The sequence below is a fragment of the Canis lupus genome, chromosome 32 (assembly GCF_003254725.2).
Source record: "Canis lupus dingo isolate Sandy chromosome 32, ASM325472v2, whole genome shotgun sequence".
NCBI classification, from domain to species: domain Eukaryota; kingdom Metazoa; phylum Chordata; class Mammalia; order Carnivora; family Canidae; genus Canis; species Canis lupus.
In genome coordinates, this window is record NC_064274.1 from 33739412 (window position 1) to 33759782 (window position 20371).

The 20371-nt window shown below is 40.5% G+C and overlaps 1 protein-coding gene and 1 pseudogene across 5 annotated transcripts in view; both read right to left on the reverse strand.

Annotated features, from left to right (window-relative positions):
- The window catches only part of ARSJ (arylsulfatase family member J), a 75903-nt gene extending 68380 nt beyond the window's left edge, over positions 1 to 7523 (reverse strand). For 2 of the 5 annotated variants that reach the window (XR_007407858.1, XR_007407856.1), the window contains exon 1: positions 5813 to 7522. Coding sequence is in view for 1 of the 5 variants with exons in the window: in XM_025465991.3 (XP_025321776.1) it covers positions 5813 to 6204 (392 nt within the window). In the remaining 4 variants the exon portion in view is untranslated. Of the gene's footprint in view, positions 1 to 1338; positions 4997 to 5812 lie in introns of those variants that run through there. The other 3 variants (XR_007407857.1, XR_007407859.1, XM_025465991.3) reach the window with 3 other exon arrangements.
- A 1963-nt stretch (positions 7524 to 9486) lies between these two features.
- On the reverse strand, positions 9487 to 9835 carry LOC125754213 (60S acidic ribosomal protein P1-like; annotated as a pseudogene).
- Between the last annotated feature and the right edge of the window lie 10536 nt (positions 9836 to 20371).

The window sequence follows — 20371 nt, forward strand, 5'->3', positions numbered from 1 at the left end:
CATTTCTGAAGATGTTTTCTTCTATTTCACCTTAGCATCCATTCCCCTGTAATTGCCCAAAACTGTACCACTCACACAATTTTGATTCTAAGCACGCACTTCTCCAACTACCATTATCTATCTAGCATTCCAAGTTTATTATAGTGTCCTCACTTCAACCCCAGCCAGATAGTCAATTCATTGACCCTGATAATTTCTTAGAGAACATAAACCTCTTATTGTCTTCCCCTTTTCCTTGACAAATTAGAGTCCATGGTTCTATTTAATTCATTTGGCAAAGCCCCAAATCTAGTTGAATCTACCTCTTCAATGACGCTTCTTCTGCACAGCACCTGGCCATGGCACAAGAAAAACAAACAAATTATGACTTGTCTCTGTTTAAATTTATGACCACAAATCTCAAGTGGGCTCAGTTGAATGCCCTGTTTTTGTATAGCATTTCTCTACTTAATTCACTTTCTCATTCTCCTGGAGGAATATTTTCTATTTCTGTATTTAAACCTCCAGATCTTTATTCTCAGCTAATGACCTCATTTGTTATTTCACTTTGAAAGTAGAATAATTCAAAAAAGAACTACTCCATACTCCAAAACCGAATCTTCCAACTTATTTGCATTTGTACATCCATATTTTCCCTTCTTTTATATTAAAATGAATGAACTATTAAAGAAGAGCTAAGGCAATTTTGAAGGAGAACAAGTACGAGAACTTACATTCCAGATATCAATATTATAAAACTAATAGTTAAGAATGTATTATTGGCACAAGGATAGACAAAGAGACTAATGGAACAGAACAGAGTCCAGAAATAGACCCAAACATCTACATTTTTCTGATTTATGAAAAAGTGACACTACAGTGTAGATAGAGTATGGTCTTTTTAATAAATAGTGTGGGCCAAATGGAGGTACACATGGAAAAAAAATAATCTTGAACCCTGACATATCATAAGAGAAAATTAATTTCAGATGAATTATAGATCTAAATATAAAAATAAAACAATAAAACATTTAGGAAAAAAAGACCACTGTCATGATCTTGATTTAGTCAAAGATATCTTAAGTAGGACAGAAGAAGAAAAAGATAATTATTTTGACTACAATAAAATTAAAACCTTCTGCTCATCAAAAAACACTATTAAGAGTGAAAAAGTAAGCCACAGAATGGAAGAAGACATCTGCAGTACAAATATCTGACAAAGAAACAGAACATATAAATAATTACCACAAATCAACAAGGAAGAACAATCACCTAATGAGAAAATAGGCAAAGACTTAAATAAATATCTCTTAAAAGGGAAAATTCAAGTAGTCATAAAAATACAAAAAGATACTCAACTTCATTAGTCATCAGAGACATGCAAATTTAATCCATGATAGTATACCAGGGCATAACAACCAGAATGAGCAAATTGAAGAAGAAAATATCAAATGTTGACAAAGATGTGAAACAAATACAACTCTCCATACACTGCTAAGAGTGTGTGTTGATAAGAGTGTAAACTGGTGGAATCACTTTGGGAAACTGTTGGGCAGCAGCTACAGCAAATGAAAACACACTTTCCCATAACCCAGCAATCAAAGTTCTTGATGGTTATCCAAGAGAAACATATACATATGTTCATCAACAAGCACATACAAATACATTCATGGCAGCAGTATTCATAATGGCCCAACACTTGAAACTACCCTAATGTCTGTCAACGGTAGAATGGATAAATTAATTGTATTATATTTATACAGAAGAACACTGGTCAGTAATGAGGATGAATGAATTATATCTACAGGCAATAACATGGAAAAGTTTTACAAACATGTTAAGAGAAAGAAGTCAGACATGAAAGAGTATATTTTCTATAATTCCATTAAAATACGGTTCAAAAAAAGCCAAAAATTAACCTGAGGTGTTAGAAGTTGGGAGAGTGATTACCCTCAGCAAGAAGCAGGGGTTGTTTTAACACAAATGAATTTATCAAATATCCTGTTACAAATACACATTTGAGTTACCTTTGCTTTATAAAGGTATTTCAAGGAGATCAACATGGTATTTAAAGGGGATCCCTGGGTGGCTCAGAGGTTGAGCGTCTGCCTTCCACCCAAGGGCGTGATCCTGGAGTCCCCGGATTGTGTCCCACATCAGGCTCCCTGGATGGAGCCTGCTTCTCCCTCTGCCTATGTGTCTGCCTCTCTCTCTTTGGGTCTCTCATGAATAAATAAATGAAATATTTTTTTTTAAAAAAGCATGATATTTCAGGTAGAAAAATCAATAACAAAATAGTCAAAAACTAAAATTATTGCAAAAATATAAATGCAGTTCAGATTGCCAATTTTTCCTACTTTAAAGTCTGCATAAAATGCATGTCTAAATTTGCAAAACCTTTTTCTTTTTTTAAGATTTATTTATTTGAGAGAGAGAGTGTGTGTGGGAGATGGGGAAGAGAGAGAGAGAGAGAGAGAATCCTCAAGGAGAGAGAGAGAGAGAGAGAGAGAGAGAGAGAATCCTCAAGCAGACTCTACACTGAGTGCAGAGCCCAATGCCTGGCTCAATTTTATGACCCTGAGATCATGACCAGAGTGGAAATCAAAAGTCGGATGAAACGCTCAACTGACTCAGTCACACAGGCACCCCTAAATTTTGGAAAACTTTTAGTTCTCTTCCAGAAGCCTTTACTATATTCTCTTTTAATAAGAAATGATGTCATTTACCCATGTCTTTATTTGTTAAAACTGTGAAAAACAAAACAAAAAGTGAGAAAAATTACTTTGAAATGAATCAAACATAGGCAGCCACTTGCTCAGTCTACCTTTTTATCACCACGCCAACTTTGAACACATAGGATGCAACCCCTGCATTTACTACCTCTCTTGAAATTTTTCGCTATAACTATAAAAATGAAGATAACAACAGCAGTTATCTCTTACAGTGTTATAAAGATGAAATGAGATAAAAATGTATTATCCTGGAATAGTGGCTGCTAGCACTTAATAATAATACCCTTAATTTGTATTAATGTTAACATCAGAAATGAGGTGTTTGTTAAATCACTATTGATTTCTGGGCTCACCCCCAGACCTGCTAAAGCTGAATTGCTAGTTTGGCCTGGAAATCTGCATTTTAACTAGGCTTTTGAGTGATTATTTTTGTAGACTTGAATTTGAAGGCCACTATTCAGAGATTAAGGCTTACCTCTTGTTCCTCAGAGCTCCAATACAGGGATCTGCATACAGTAAATGCTTGCTGACAGTGTGATATTCAGCATTGCCAGACGTGTATGATAATAAATTATTAGAGAAATCTGGAATTTGTTACACATTTGTGCAGTATAAAGGAATAGGTTTTTACATTTTGACTCCAGCAAAATATAAAAGGAGGCTTGTTTTGTTAATAGCACTAAAAATTGCTTCAGTTTTAATCCACTTAACTTTCTTTATAAACATGAAAGCATTTGAATCCTTTCATATTTTACATAATAAGTCAGGTTTTTATTGCTTTTTGTTTTTGTTTTGTTTTGTTTTAGTTTAGAAGATCCAGAGAGTATACACATGTGCTCATGGAGAGGACAAATGACCAAAATCCCTGGCTCTGCACAATTAATATTAGGTCCACAACTAGGCTCCTATAACTACTTTCTTTTTTATATTTGTATTCATCTAAAGGAAAGTTCAGTCTAAAAAGAGAACTGCGGGATCCCTGGGTGGCGCAGCGGTTTAGCGCCTGCCTTTGGCCCAGGGCGCGATCCTGGAGACCCGGGATCGAATCCCACGTTGGGCTCCCAGTGCATGGAGCCTGCTTCTCCCTCTGCCTGTGTCTCTGCCTCTCTCTCTCTCACTGTGTGCCTATCATAAATAAATAAAAATTAAAAAAAAAAGAGAACTGCACTGAAAATGTCTTCAACTGTTTAGTCAAATAAGAATTTAAATCAAATTATAGCATCTATTTTAATTTCTGTCTATAAAAGTTACACAATTTGTTGCACGAATAGAAAATTTTAATAGGAGAATAAATCTTTTCATTAGATGTCTGATTGCATTGAAAGAACAAGAGGGTCAAGGTTTGACAAAAGAGAAAAATTATCTACACTGTGATGAGCATACCATAATGTACAGAGTTGTTGCATCAATATGTTGTATGTCTAAAACAAATGCAATATTGTATATCATCTTCGATTAAAAGAGACAAAAGTTAGGAATTATTTCTAACTTCATTTTCTGTTTCACGTCGTTAAGTAAACAAAGATTAAAAGATAAAACCTAGACATTTTATTAGTGCAAAAATAATGTTTAGGAACTAAATGTTCAGAGACTAAAGCCTTAAAGCATATGCCCTACTGTGAGAGATAAATTCATATAATTCACGTACATATTTACAGCTACCATTGGCTGTCCCAGTAAATCTAAACTTTCTCAACTAGTTGAAGAGGTTCAGTGAGCTTTTATGACACATTTATTTCATAAGCCAAAATAAGAGTGGTTGGGATTAGACATGAACAACTTGACCTGCAGGCCACCAGATGGACTTATTTTCCAGCCAAAAATCCACTCTTTCATGAATATCAAATGCCCTTGACTTTCTGATGCCACAAATAACCTTTAAAATGATTCTGAAGTACACGGAGACTTTTTTTTTTAATCTTTCTTCCTCAAGAAAGGAAAGGACAGGATTTTTTTCTTTTCCTTTCTGGCAGTGATGCTAAGTTCTGACAGTTTGCTAAGCAATGGAAATCATGCCGTAAGCAAAAGTCTCTCTAAGACAGAGATTCTTACAAAATAATCTTTATTTTTCCAATGGATACTGGCTACTTTTATAGGATCCAATTCCAAGAACAACTTCACTGAAGCAGAGTTCTCTGAGACTGAAATCACAGGACATATATGCTGAACCACTAAGGCTTCTCTTCTACCTGTGTCCAGTGGTAGCTTGACCTCCAGACCTCCCAGTCTATCTCTGTTCCACAGGCTAACTTTGGACGTGCAAATCAGCAACAGTGACCTATATTCTAATAGGATAGAATTAGAATATGAAAATGAGCGAATGCCTTAAGTGACAGGTTAGCTATATAGCAAGGCAACAATATTAAAAATGCTTTCCTTAAGCACCCAAATAACCCGATTTCTCTCAAACAGAAAATTCACAGACGTGAGGAATGGCAGAAAACTTTAGATGAAATTTGAATCCTGTTGAACATTTATCATTGAATTTCCTTGCACTTGAGAACTGCCTTGGTAATCAATCACACAAGGCCCTCTTCACTGATCCAGTTAGATAAAATTACCTATCAAAGACCCAGAGAGAGTCATTTGTAGGCAGATTTTACATTGCTTTCCCTCTGTTTCTTTGGCCCCTTTTACGTCCGCGAAGACCTAAGACTTTGATGACTCAATTCTAGATTTAAGAACAAACCAAGAGTTGCACACCTTTCTTATCAACGATGGTGTTTGTGAATTGTATTGTGACGCCTGAAAGAAATCTGGGCATGCTCAAAAGCCAAAATAGATTTGGAAAAGGAGACCCCTTCTGGAGACATCTGGTTGGTAGGTGGGACTTTACAAGTCCAGATCTCATTCGAAAACGTGGAGGGCAGGCACTTCACAGCGGGCTCCTGAGAATAAGCAAAATGCTACTAGACCAGAGAGGAGACGTTCAAGATCATGAAGAGGGCATCCCATTTAATACTCACCACAGCTCAATACCCACATTTCATTCATCCACTCGTTTCCCATATTGTCTGTCACTCCTTTCAATTAGGAGCTGGGTCTCAATTAAATGCTTAACATTTCTCCAAGGAACAAACATAGGAAGTGGTAACACTTACTTTCCAGTAATAAACTGACTCCTGGACGGTGTGCAAATAGGCTGGACATAGTAGTTCTCCAGTTTAACTCCTTCGGCCGCGAGCTTGTCCAGGGTGGGCGTCTTTATCTCAGAGCCGTGGTAACCCACATCTCTAAATCCCTGATCATCCGCTAGGATGAAAATGAGATGGGGCTGGGAGGTGGCACTTGTGCTGGGCTCCGGGATCTCTCCAGACTGAGCTCGCAAGGGCCCTTCCTCCTCTTCCTCCAAGCCCTGGCCCCAGGACAGGTAACCGTAGGTGAGGAGGCTGAGGACCCAGACGGCTGCCAGCGCCCCCATCGCTAGCATCCTTCCCGGCCCGACCCAGGCTGGCGGCGGAGGCGCAGGCCCCGCAGGGGCCCCGGGGGCCATTCACTGGGGTCGCGGCTGAGGCTCCACGCGCAGAACCACGCGCAGACCCGCGCGCCGCCGCCGCCGCCGCCGCACACATGCACGCGGGAGGGGGGGAGCGAACGGGCGGCGGCTGCCTCCACCCGGAAAGGCGTCCTGCGCTCCAGCTCGCGGCTGTCTGCACGTGCAACAGCCTGCGCCTTCCACGAGCGCCGAGACGTCGGAAAAACAGTCGCTCTTCTCCGTCAAAGTTCACTTCCTCCTCCTCGCTCCCCTGAGCAGCTTGCACGCGCACGCACACCCAAAAGTGAATGCCAACACCCCAAAGTTCTCGGGAGAAAAGTCTAGTAAGGAATTGGGAATCCCCGAGGGGGTGGGGGTGGGGGCTTTTGTGGCCGGAGCGCCCTGGAGGTTGGGGACGGGGCGGCCGGGGGCGCGCGCGCGCGTCGGGGCGCTCCGGGGGCCCCTCGCCGGGAAAGCTCCGCGAGGCCGAGCCGCCGCGCCCCGCTCGCACCCCGGCAGACACCCCGCGGCCCGCGGCGGACCGACTTCCTGACCACTTTCCTCCACTTTTCCGGGGCTCTCTACTTCTCCCGCTCCTCTCCAAGGCGTCGGCCAATCTCCCCGACACCGGGCGGCGAAGTGAGGGGGGACCCAAACCAGCGCGGTCCCCTACTTCTCTCCACGGCAACCACCCTGTGCGGCGGGAGCGCCGGGTCCTCCGGGCCGCGGGAGCGCGTGGGGGGCGGAGCGCGGCCCGGCCTGGTGGCCGCTCCCCGCCGCGCCCCCTCGGCCCCCGCGGAGCCGGCGGACGCACGGGCGCGCGGTGCCGGCAACCGAGCTTGGTTTTGGCCCCGGCCGTTCCTTGCCGCCGCCGCCTCCCGCTCCTGTGTCCGTGAATCGCAGACCCGTACTTTCGGCGCTGGCTCGTCCAGGAAGGCGGGAGGGTGCGGTCCTGGCTGAGAGGTTCGGCCTTTCCCTTTTTCCTTTCCGCGCGGAGGGGGGAGAGGAGGCTCGGCGGGGCCCGCGGCGCGAAGGTGCGCGCCCTGCTCGGGGTGCGGGGCCCGGGGCGTCCGCCGCGCCCGCTGCTCTCGGGCTCTCGGGCTCCGGCGGCCGCGCTCCCGCGGCGGGCGAGGGCGCAGGCGGGCCGGGTCGCCGGGGGCGAGGCGGGCGGGCGCGAGTGCTCGCGGCTCCGTAAGCCGGGAGCCCTCCCGCCCATCCCGACCGCTGCGCTTGCAAACTTCCTCGAGCTTCTGGAGGGAGTGAGAGGAAGAGCCGAGAAACAACTGCGTAGCGCATACTCTTCCTAACGCTCTTCTGGTTTTCCTTTGCTGCTTTCTTCCCTCCACTCCCCCCCCCCCCCATTTTTCCTACTCCTTTTATCCCGCCTCTCTCTCTCTCTCTCTCTCTCCTTTTTTTTTTTTTTTTTTTTTTAACAGTCGCGACTACAAGTTTTTAAATTGAATCTCCTTTCGCTGTTGCTGGCCTTTACAGGCTGACTTCCTCGTTAGCTTCTCCCTACGTGAAGGTCTTGAAGTTGTCCTCTCTTATTCTTTTTTAGAAAATTTTTAAAGATTTTTATTTATTTATTCATAGAGACACACAGAGAGAGGCAGAGACACAGGCAGAGGGAGAAGCAGGCCCCGTGCAGGGAGCCCGACGTGGGACTCGAGCCCAGGTCTCCGGGATCAGGCCCTGGGCTGCAGGCGGCGCTAAACCGCTGCGCCACCCGGGCCGCCCGTCCTCTCCCCCAGATTTACCCACCGGGCATCTCCAGCAAAGAACGAGGGGCGAAGAGGAGTTCCGCATTTCATTCTCGAGAACTGAAAGCCCAGTCTGCACTCTTGCAGTAGAGAAACTATTTCTCATCTAAGAGTTCCAGGAACTGCATCAGTTTTTTTGTTTTATTATTATTTTTAACCATGTAGAGTGAAACTATTGTAAAAGCTTGTCCTGACTGTGAAGATATGCCTGCTTTTTACTAGAGTCACAGGTTTTTAAAGCCCTGCTCAGTCAGGAAAGGGATTTGTGGTGTCTATAGAGGAGGCAGTCAACGCCAAGAGCCATTGAGACGTTTTTGCTTTCCCAAAATTTATTCAAGTTATTTATTGAACACCTACTATGGGCCGGCACATAAAAAAGCCAGATCCTCCCAATTGCCTATGCATAAATCTAGGTTTCACTTAGCCATTTGTTTTTAATTCCTCTTGTTGCTAAAGTTCCTATTTAGTTTCTAGGCAAAACATTTGTAAAATGGAAACTCAGCACCTTTGAAATTTGCAGTGTGCCTCATACAGTTATTTTTGCTAACATGTGTAGCCCTCTACCAGTTTATTTTCTTCCCTGAGGCCATTTTGATTAGTCTATGGAGACTAATCTGTGGAGAGATGAGCGTACTTGAAAATATGATCTGGCAATTCTGTAAGTTAAATCACCAATATGTAATGAGTGAACTGAATATTGGGAGTTTGGAAAGCACTGTGGTAAGGCCCTCAGCTATGTAGGCCTAACAAGGGGCTTGAGTGTCAACAGACATTCAGATAGATGGGCTACTTTAGTTGGGGATAATGAATGACATAGCACAGGAAGTGTCCATGTTGCTCTGCAAGAAAGAGGACCCTTTTCAGTTCAGATTTCAAGCAAGAGTGAATACTTGCACACCCACATCTGCCTTATAGTATATATATAGTGCTTTACACACTTTATTGCTTTTCCTTCTCTTCCAATTTTATGAGGTATTCTTCTATTCAACAAATATCTGGGGAGCTGGGCCAATGCTAGTAGCTGGGGAAGTAATGGTTAACTAAATCAGCCACAGCATCTGCTTTTGTGGAACTTACCGTTGACTGCAATAGATATGCTCATCAATGAAGCATCTCAAACTCCAAAAGTTCTCTACTATTCTGCAGTATTCTGAAGCAAAGGAATAAAATCAAAAGAAATTTTAGAAGGAAGAAAGCTGACTTAGACTGGGTGCAGTTAGTGGGTGAGGTGGCACAGGGAAGTAACCTTTAAACTGAGGGAGATGCTATTTTCTGTTATCCACCCCTCTTTTTTAAGAGTTTAGCTTTTTATTGAACAGATCAGAAGAAGTTTAGCCAAAAAGACTGAAGCTCAGGAATCGCTCGGTGGCTCAGAGGTTTAGCGCCTGCCTTCGGCCCAGGGTGTGATCCTGGAGACCCAGGATCAAGTCCTGCATCGGGCTCCCTGCATGGAGCCTGCTTCTCCCTCTGCCTGTGTCTCTGCCTCTCTCTCTGTGTCTATCATGAATAAATAAATAAAATCATAAAAGAAAAAAAAAAGACTGAAGCTCATGTCATCATCAGACTCCTCTGATTCTTCTTTCTTTGCTACCACTTTCTTCTCAGCTGGGGCAGCAGTGGTGGAGGGAGCAGGATCTTCTGCTGGTGGCGTACCAGCTGCTGGGGCAGGTCCTTCTGCTCCTACACTGTAGATGAGGCTCTCCTGGTATTGACGCTGGCCAGGGCCTGGCAAACAAGCCTGGACCAGAAGGTTCAACATTTACACCCACTTCTTTAATGAGGGCATTGCTCTTATTCTCTGTGATGGTCACCATGTTGTGCAGGATGAGGGCTGAGTTGTGCAGGATGAGGGCTGAGTAGAAACAGGTGAGGTCCCAGCTGGGGGCCATGGTGTGGATTAGTGCTGAGTGGGTGCTGCCAGGCAAGGTGCAAGTCATAGGATGAAGTGAGGGCCTCACCCATCCTGGCCTTAGTTTCCGAGGAAAGATGGGAGGACAGAGCACCTTAGAGGCTGCTGAGTAAAAGCAGTTACCACTTTTTTACAGGAAACAAACTGAGATGTGGCAGATACGTCTGTCTTCAAAACCCCATGTTTTTCAAAAGATAATCTTCCTACAAATGGACATTAAGATCTTTTCTAGCCACACAGCACAGAGAAAGACAACACAGCTGCCAGAGTTAGAGAATTCTAATCTTCACAGAAGGTATGCATGTTCTCCACATTCAGGACAGAAGGGCAAAATTCTGGCCCGAAAAATGCCATTTCTGGAGTAAGCAGTACTAATATTAAGGGAGACTAAGAACTATTTGCAATTAGTAGTAAGAGCCAAGAAACAAGAATAGTCATGCTACAGCAGACCAAATGAGATGTGACTCAAAGGGAAAATCCATTGGTTGGGTACACTAGCCAAAGTGGGAAATGGATAATGGTTATTCCCACATCCATAAGGAATACTTTGAGAGTGAAATCAGAGGCTGTTGAATGCCCTATGCTTTACTGTACATATACTGGTATTATAAGCACATAAATTTCGCATTTCTCATTATAGGATTGTGTTTCATGCACTGTAAGCAGTAGTTTTAGCGTCCTCATGAAATCCCAGGTTAAAGACCCTCTATAACTTAGCTGTTTTTCCTGACTTTAAAGCCAGCATTTTTGGCGTTCAGGCATCAGCTTCACTTATGGAACCACACTGTAGGTTTATTTCGGCTTAGATGTAAGTCTTCTAGTTATGGAATGGCATTATAAAAATTAAAGGTACTATTTGATTCAGTAAAGAGAGAGAAAGAGGAAATAGAATTGCTTAAGGATAACATTAGTGTGGACTGATTATTCAGGTGAGGCTTGATCAGGAGGTGGGACTGAAGCTATACCTTAAAGGACAATCACAATTTGGGAAAGAAGAGAGGAAGTTGGGGCATCTGGGTGGCTCAGTGGTTGAGCTTCTGCCTGTGGCTCAGGTCGTGATCCCTGGGTCCTGGAATCAAGTCCCACATTGGGCTTCTCATAGGGAGCCTGTTTCTCCCTCTGCCTATGTCTCTGCCTCTCTCTGTGTGTGTCTCTCATGAATAAATAAATAAAATCTTAAAAGACAAAAAAAGAAGAGAGGAAGTTAAAGGAAAGGCACTTCAGGTAAAAGGAAAGAGAAGACCAATTGGCTGAGAAAAATTTGGACTGGGAGAGTATGACAAATGATGTTAGGAAGTTCAGATCATACCAGATATCGAGAAGCTTTGAAAAGGTATGAAGGGCTGGGACTGATTTGGGGAGCATTAAGAGTGGTGAGGTCCTTTGAACAGGACATAACATGGAAAAGTACTTAACTAAATCATATTAAGGTCCTTTCTGGGATGGATTTATAGACATAGAAGCTACAAATAAGTGGCTTCAGTCCATAAAAATTTGAGGAGTTGAATTGTACCCTGAGAGCAACTGAATCTATTAAAGATTTTTGGTAAGAGTGAGACATGATGAAAATATAGGAAAAGATATCCCAGGATATTTTTAGGGAGAGATTTGAGGGAGTAAAGACTAGAATCACACAACTGCCACGGTGTGAAATTTCTACAGCAATATATTCCTTAAGTTAAAGAAATATGCTATGATTACATCATCTTCTGGGATAGGGGTATTTGTTAAAAGTTTGGAAAGGAGTAATTAATCACCTCAGAAGAAAACAAGTGACAAAGGAACCAGGGACCCAATATGGACCTTCTTTGGGTGATGGAAAAAGAAAAGAAATAATAGAATGTATTGCCAGGGAGGTCACCATCAGAGAGGAGGATCAGAATAAAGCACCACAGTGTGGCCTGAGGCTCTTTAGGGGACATACCAAGGGTAGAGGATGCCCAGGGATGGCAGGTAGAATGAAGGAGTGGATATGAGGAACCAACCAATCTGTAAATACAGAAGCTAAGAAATTCACAAGCACTAAAATGGATAGTTGCACAATATTTCTTTGAAATATCAATGTTAATCCTCACCATAAAGACATTTCCATAGCCCCCAGTATGCATGGGCAGAAATGCCCTAGCTTACTACTGCATACACCTAGATAAGTTGTTTTTGCTTGGTAAGAGAGCATGTTTTTGTTTTTGCTTAGTAAGAAAGCATGCCTCCCACCCTATTTCCTTTCTTTTATAGGCATTTATTTTCAACAAAACATGTACTTAGATGCTTAAAAGATACTTCTAATTTTTAAATGTAGGCTTAAAAAGTTGTGAAAATAGCCACTCCAGGGATTTATAGACTATTAAAAAGATTTAAAACTCCATTGCTGCTTGTTTGCATTTATACGTACATTAAAGTACTTAAAAATGAGGGAATAGTCACCAAGGATATATTCATGCAGTCTAAAAGAAACATTTGTCCTAGTATAGTCATTTTGATATGCATTCTATATAATCAACTCCGTATTCATCATTACTAACTCTTTATTAGGCTATAGAACTAAGACTGCTTTGAGCTATTGTTTGAAGAAACAAGGGCTCTCTGATTAGGGTGGTTAAGTAGCTGATCTAGTAATTGTTAAGTAAAGATTACTTCTCTTTCTTGGGAAGTCTCTGTTGAAATAAGCTGTAATAACTTGAGTAATATGAGTGACACTAAAATTTCAAGAGTGTGTAAACATAGCTACCCAAAAGTAACACGGTTTTTGACATTAGAAACTCAGAAAGTCTGAGCTGTCAAAGAAGAGATCTTTCATTAAACAAATGTTTGAAAGCAGACTTTTAAATAGAATTTTTACAATGGGAAAACCTGGTAGTTTCTACTAGTTTAAAATCCATTCTTACTGCCTAAATTGTAAGTAAAATTCTTTATTATTTACATAGCAGTTTTCTGTTTAGAATATCAATTTCTAAACCTGGCTGCTCATCAGATTCCTTTAGGGCCTTTTTTTTTTTTTTTTTTTTTTTTTAATTCCCAGCTCCACCCAAGACCTAAATCAAAATTTCAGAATTTGGGAATATCTATGCTAAGAAAAGCTCTCCAGGTGATTCTGGCATGTATAGGGTTTTAAAAACCACTGACTTAGAAGCTGCAGCATCAAGTTTTAATAGGATTACTTAATGGATGAGATTGGTGCCATTTATCAAATACAATATGGGAAACACAGCTAAAAAATGGTTGGATAAATCTAGAGTCAGAACAGCTGAGGGCTAAACAGTGAGTTTCTGTAAGATGGCAGGAAGAATAAAGTTGAGATATAGCCAGGCCAACAGGATCAAAAAAAGAAGGGAAAGGTATTAAAGCTTAAACGAGTGAGTGACAGGGGCAATAGCCAGCCCACGCAGGCACTGCTGGATTCAGATGCACTGGAAAGGAAGGACGGGAAGGAAAAGTTAAGTTCTGAATCCAGTTCATCTATAGTGGTGCCTTTAGGCAGGATTTGTAGTATTCTTCCTGTGGCATGGGCCAAAGGTCTAAGGCACTGACCTCCTGAGACAGGAATGTTTCAGTATCTGGTCTCAATGAGGCTCGATAGCTGTGAAATCTAGAGTCAAGCCTACTCAGTAAGAGTAAGTGCCTGATCTGGCATTCAGAAAGTAGCATATCCCCAAGCTTGGACTATACGGATTTATAAAAATCATGTGAATCAAAAAGACTATAAGAATAATGTAAATCATAAGAATAAAAATCATATGAATTTTTAAGACAGAGTGATGAAACCAATAGAAGTTGGTGATTGGAGAATAAAAATGAGGGGGGAATAAATGGTTATACCTAGTTTCTGGTTTGGAGGAAATTGCCTGAATGACAATTTATAATGGTAGAAGTCATGAAAGGACTAGCAGGTTTGAGGACTAGGTGGAAAAAATTACTCTGGTGTTGAACTTGAGATATGTGAAACACATCCCAGTGGAGAGTACAGTAGATAGGTGGATATATGGGTCCGGACCTCAGAGAACAAGGGAGGAGAGAAAATTGTATCCACATCTAGTTAAGGTGGGTAAAATTTCCTAAGGAACTATGGAGAATAAGAAGTGAGAAAGGGGCTTAGGACAAAACTATTTAAAGATAGGGAAGATGAAATAGGACCCATAAGGAAACCAAGAAATAGCAAGAGAAATATAACTGCAAGATAGCAACTTTTATTAAACATTATCAGTCATGGCATGGTGCCAGCTATGTGCTAAGTGCTTTTTCATGAACTGTCCCAGTGCTAAGTGCTTTTTTGTGAACTGTCCCAGTGCTCTTCACAACTTATGCAGATAGATGCTATAATTATCATTTTATATGTGAAATAAAGGTTAAGTTACATCAGGTGGTTATATAAAAAGATGGAAAACAAGAGAAGGACATCATAAGAGAACAGAATATCAAATAGCTAAGAACCAGAGAACTAACACAACAGGAAGTGAGAAAGGTCAATAAAGTAAAGAGTGAAGAGGATGGTGAGATAAGGAACATAGTAAGTGTTCATTCATTGGAATAAGGTCTCCATAAATACCTGAGTAAAACTTTTTCTTTCTTTGAATTTACCAACATAGATAATGATAGAGCTCTATAATATTGAAGTATTGATGAACAAAGTAGGTTTGAAAATAAAACAGGGTTTTAACTCAAAATAGAAACTGATAATCATCAAATCATATGTTAGATGAACTAGATGAGACACGTGCAGTATTTATAAAGAAAAGTATACATTTAGATTGGGAGTTGAAAATATTTGAATACACAGTTTTGAGTAAACTGTTTTCCAAACTAAGAACTCAGTGTTGTAATGATGATCAAAAACATGCCCTGTGGAATCATACTGCCTGCCCACTTGCTAGCTAATAAGTTACTGAGCCTCTCTTTGCCTCATTTTTCTCATCTGTAAAATATGGATGATAATAATACCTACTTCATGGTGTGGCGTATTACTTATCACCAAACAATGTTGCTTTTAACAAACTACCCCAAAATTCAAAGGCTTAAAGCAACAAAAATCCACAATTCTCATGGATTTGAGGATTTGCAGGGCTAGCTCTGCTCCAACTGTTTCCCATCTCCTCCTGCGATCAGTGGGATGGACACAAATTCATCTCAGGGCATAGCTGAAGCACAAGAAATCAAGCTATACCAAGCAGCCACATCTCCAGACTCTGTTTATCTGCTTACCTCTTGCTGGGTGATGCAAATCTTATAACTAAGCTCAGAGTTAAGTGGTGGGAAATACATCCCTCTCAGGATGAGGCTGTAAAAAAGTTGTTGATGCCAGAAGAGGTGATGTAATGGAGTCAGTAATTAAATCGACCACAGTCCTTTTGAGAATTAAATGAGTTAATATTTGAAAGCACATAGAACAGCTTTTGTCCACTGCAAGCAGTATTAAGGCTTGTTTTAAGTTGTCATTTGTCCTAAATTAACTTTCAGTGTAATGTCATTCCAATAAAACCTTATTCTAATGATAATTCAGAACTCAACATGTGAGATAATATTTATAAGAAGAGTAACATAGACGAAACAAGTTGTTCTCCAAAATTAGCATAAGGTAACCACTTTTAACCTATCCCCTGTCACTAAGAAAACTGTAATATTATAACCAGTCATTGTAAAGAACAAACTGCCTCTGCACTGTCGCTATATAAATTATCTGATAAGAATATACCTCTGAGACTCATTCCACTGTTGGTTCGAAAGCTCCCAGTTTGTGAATTATTCTTATATGCATGATCAGCTCTTAACAAATGACATATAGGTCCTACCTAACCAGATAGAACTTACTATACAACAATAATTTAATACTGATTAAAGTGAAAGAAAGGAGAGGCCAAAATCTGATCCAATGCTATAAGAAAATAATATGTGAAAATAAACTTTTCAACATAAAAGGAAGTAAGCATTTAGAATGATGAACATAACAATTGAGTAATTATAAAACCACATAAAAATATTTACTAACCCATATCTTATAGCACATATCAAGAGAAAAACATATCTAGTTGAAATTAGCTAAATGAAAAAGAAGTTAAAGCCCAACAGAAAATTTAATTTACTATATATGTAGGGAAACTCTTCTATTTCTTTTTTTTTTAAAGATTTTATCTATTTATTAATGAGAGATAGACAGGGAGAGAGAGAGAGAGAGAGAGAGAGAGAGAGAGAGAGGCAAAGACACAGGCAGAGGGAGAAGCAGGCTCCATGCAGGGACCCCTGACATGGGACTCAATCCCGGGTCTCCAGGATCAGGCCCTGGGCTGAAGGCGTCGCTAAACCGCTGAGCCACCCGGGCCGCCCAAACTCTTCTATTTCTAACTTTTAAATGATATAGAAATTTCAATGACAGATGATTATAAAATACTTTTAACAGACTATTAAATCAGAAGTTGTAACTGAGCCACCAAGATTCAAAGGTATGATTTTCCAAAGAGGTGTGCCAGAGCAAGATGCCAGTTTTCAAAAGGAGATTATTAAAAACCAGTTTGACAACTCTTAACATTCTTACCTATGCAAAGGTATTAAAAGGGTCAGAGTGTGTGGAGATTGGAGGGTATATGTGAAGAGACATTTTCATAAGTGGTTGGTGTGCCCTGAGAACTCCTAACCTTGCCTACATGGGCCTGAGGAGGGAGGGGCCAACCTCCTGAGATTCAAGTGGTCTGGTGTCTGGCTGCTGCTTGAGAAAGCCTCAGGACTGTCTGCCAATGAGTCAAAGGAAGAGAGGGGCTCACAGGGACTGGCTAGGTCTCCCACAGTTGGACAGGACAAAGGATGCTTCAGGGCTTCCTGGGAATCAGATGTGGGCCATGAGTGAATAGAAGCGAGTTGTCTTTGGTCCTATTCAGGAATTTCAGGAGTGCAGTCTCAATCAGACAAAAAGAATCAAGAGATAGCTGTCCAATCTGAAGGGCTGACTCTCCAGATTCTGCCTAGACATACCTGTCCTCATGTCAAAGGAACTGCAGTTAGGAAATTGTCAAAAGTTGGCGGGGGGCACATCTGAGAAAAAGTTACCCTTGAACAACTGCCAGGCCCCGAGTGCATCCTACTGGTGGTCATTTAAGGACTTACTCGACTCTCTCACCTTTTCTCCCTCCCTGCATACACAACCTGGAGGAGAAGTTGAGGTTAACAAACTAGGGAAGGAAGGGTAGAAGTACTAGGCAGGGAGCAGTAAACTAGAGAAATACTCTAGGTTTCCAGGCTGAAGTAGTTCTGATCTGGGGAAAGGACAAAACACATGTGTTAAATGAAGTTCAGAGTTTTCATAATTATACATTATTGGGCATCCTAATTCTGAATTGCTATCAGATTTTGTGAAATAGAGAGATCACAAGACTCTCTGTTCTTTAGGATTGACTAGAAGTCTGAAGGGCAAGAGAAACCAGGCCCATAGAATTTAGAGACATTGAGAAAAACAAAGTTGTGTGAATCTACTGGTTTTGCTTGTTCAACAGTAGCAGTTAGATAGGAAATTTTAATTGTGTGAAAATGAATTATAAAACTAGAGTCAAAAAGGAAAATAATCTGGGAAGATATTATTAGTAATATAACAAGAAAAGTGTTCACTCAAATTTTTAAGAAAAATATCTTGACATCCAATAATAAATATGTAAAGAATTTGGACAATTAATGCAAATAGAAGTGGATCAAAAGAGAGTAAAATATTTATATTATTTGTAATGAAAGGAATATAAAATAAAACAAACTATCATAATTTTTATACCTATTAAACTAGTAAAATGAATAATATATGGTATATAATATTTATAAGATTGGATTGAAACTGGTACTCTTGTGAAAGCATTGAGTTGATATATATTTTTCAGAAAATAATATGGCAATGTATATCACAGTATCATATATAAACCACACAAATATCTCTACACATTAGCTCAATAATACCATTCTTTGACATTTATCCTAAAAACACAATTCAGTAGAATAGAAAAAGAGTTGATAAAAATGGTCACAGGAGCACTATCCATAATAGAAAGTATTAAAATAGTTTTAATGTTAAGTAATAGGAAAATGGGTTAAATAAATTAGGAGTCATCAACCTGATGCAATGCTATGACCCCTAGAAATGATAATTATGGATATACTAAAGGACATAGAACATGCATCTAATGTAATGCACAGTGAAAATAATAATGTGAAATATTTTGTACACCAGAACTATATAATCAAGATATATATGTTAACACACAAGATATATGTATGCATATCTTGTATATAGTTTCAAACTAGTAGGTTTGAATAACTGAGCAGAGACTACATTAAAAAGAAGGTGATGAGAAATTAAGAAAGAAAGAATAAAATTAACCGGAGAGAGTAAAGACTATTACACAGGACACCAAGAGAGGGGAATCTCAGAGATCTGAATCAGATGTGGTTTCATGGTCTAGCTCTTCCTTCTATCTCTCGGAGATTTATGGCAACTCACTTAACTTTTCTGAGTTGCAGTGACCTCAGATAAAAATAAAGACTTAGACGAAAGCTAGGTCTAAAATTATATCCTTTGTTTCCCTTTTTTTGTTCCTTTTCTTTCCCCTTAATAAAAGAAAGCACAGGATTTCTAGGGCATAAGCCAGTTGGACACCTGCCAAACTGATGAAATCAGAGAGATTTCAAACTGAAGCCAACCAGAGGACTTTGTATCTTTTCAAAAAGTGCTACACCTTCTTCTCATGATGAGATCACATATATGTATTCACTGCAGGTTTACATGTTTTATTTTGTTAAGAAAAAACCCTCAAATTTGGTAAATATGTCACCTCCTTCCTAATTTGAAAAATAAAAGGATATTTTAAGCCTGGGTTCAAATTCTAATTCTGCTATCCATCATGGTGCAAGCTCTTGGAGTTTGTTTTCTTGACTGTCAAGTGAGGAAGTAATATCTTCCCTATCTATTTTTACAGGGTGGTTCTAAGAACCAAATTAGGATAATATACATGAACGGGTTTTGAAATCATCAACTACCACATACCTTTATGCTATTCATGTCTCCCTAATTTTCTTCATTTCTCCGAGTTTAGAAGATGCTCTAGCCTCTAGGGACTCCTAACCAAATACATTACTCAGTGTCCATCTGAAAAGAGTAAGTGGAACTCTAAACTTAAGGCAATTGTTGTGGGATAGTCTAGTTAACTTTTCACATAAAAATAAGAGTTATGGATACTAAGAAGTCCATAACCAGCCAAAATCAACCCAGAGTGAAAGATCATTTCAGAATCATAGCTTTCTAGTAGAAGATAAACATCCTGGCTGGACCTGCCCCTAACATTGCAGAGCTGGTGTCAAGATTAAAAATGGAGGTCTGTGTGTCATATATTTAAATATTTAATAGTTATAAGTCAAGCTAATAAGTCAAACCTAATTTGAAACTCTGACTTCATCAATTTAGCTGGAGTCCAACTTATTTCTCTCCTAGAAAGCCTGCATTTTCTTTTACGATAGGGAGAGCAAAGAAATATACATGGGAAACAGAGATACAACTTGAGAGCTGGAAGCCTGATTCAAGATTAGAATTCCTGGACCTTGTCAGAGTCCCGTGTCACTATTTGGTGGGTTAGGTGGACCCCAGACCATGTTCACTCTTTTTTCTCTCTGCCCCTGCTCCTGCTCCGCAAGACCCTTGTAGAAGTGTTTAGACACTCCAGACCACATGGCCAAACTGCCCTTAAAGAGTCCTGTCTTGCTCTCCCCTTGATCCAGAGAGTATACGATAGCTATGTGATCCACCCTCAGGAGGACAGATATGTAGAGTGATCTCTACATGAAATTTTCGGGCCCCAGATATGATCTAAAAGGAGGTATATGGACTCTGGGTGGGCATCCTGACTTAGGGAAGGAACAAGACTGAAGGGGGGCCAGAGAATAGGGTGGAAACCCAGGGCAGGGGCCCCTCTTGTCCAGGTCTACTATACTGTTTCTGGCTTTTTGATTTATCAAACTCTTTCATTGCCCAATGTCCTACTTACCTCCACTGTAACCACCCCCGGGCTCAGTTTCACTTTGGGCTTTCTAATCATCAAAATGGGAAATCTTTGCTCATGCCCTCTTCTACTTTAATTCCTACCAAATACATCTTTATTTGTTATCATTCTCTCAGTGTATAGTCTTTCCTTTGTTAACTTGTGCAGGCAGGCCTCTCTACTATTTATTCCCTTACTCACCTTACATCTTCTCAATCAATTTCAAAGATATGTTTGTATACATATCTCTTTATTCTTTCTTCTCTCCTGCTTTGCCATTCATTCAGCTATCCCCCATCAAAGGTCCATTATTTATTGGTCAGTTATTGGAGACACATATAATACGGCACAAGATAGGCATAATCCATGCCTTCATGGAGATTGCAGTTTACTGGGAGAATTGATAGTAGTCACAATTGTAATGAGCACTAATGAAGATGATGTATATCTATGAGAATCTAAAATAGAGGTCCTAACCCAGTGTGGGAGCAATCAGGACCCCAACCATCCAGTCTGTGGTA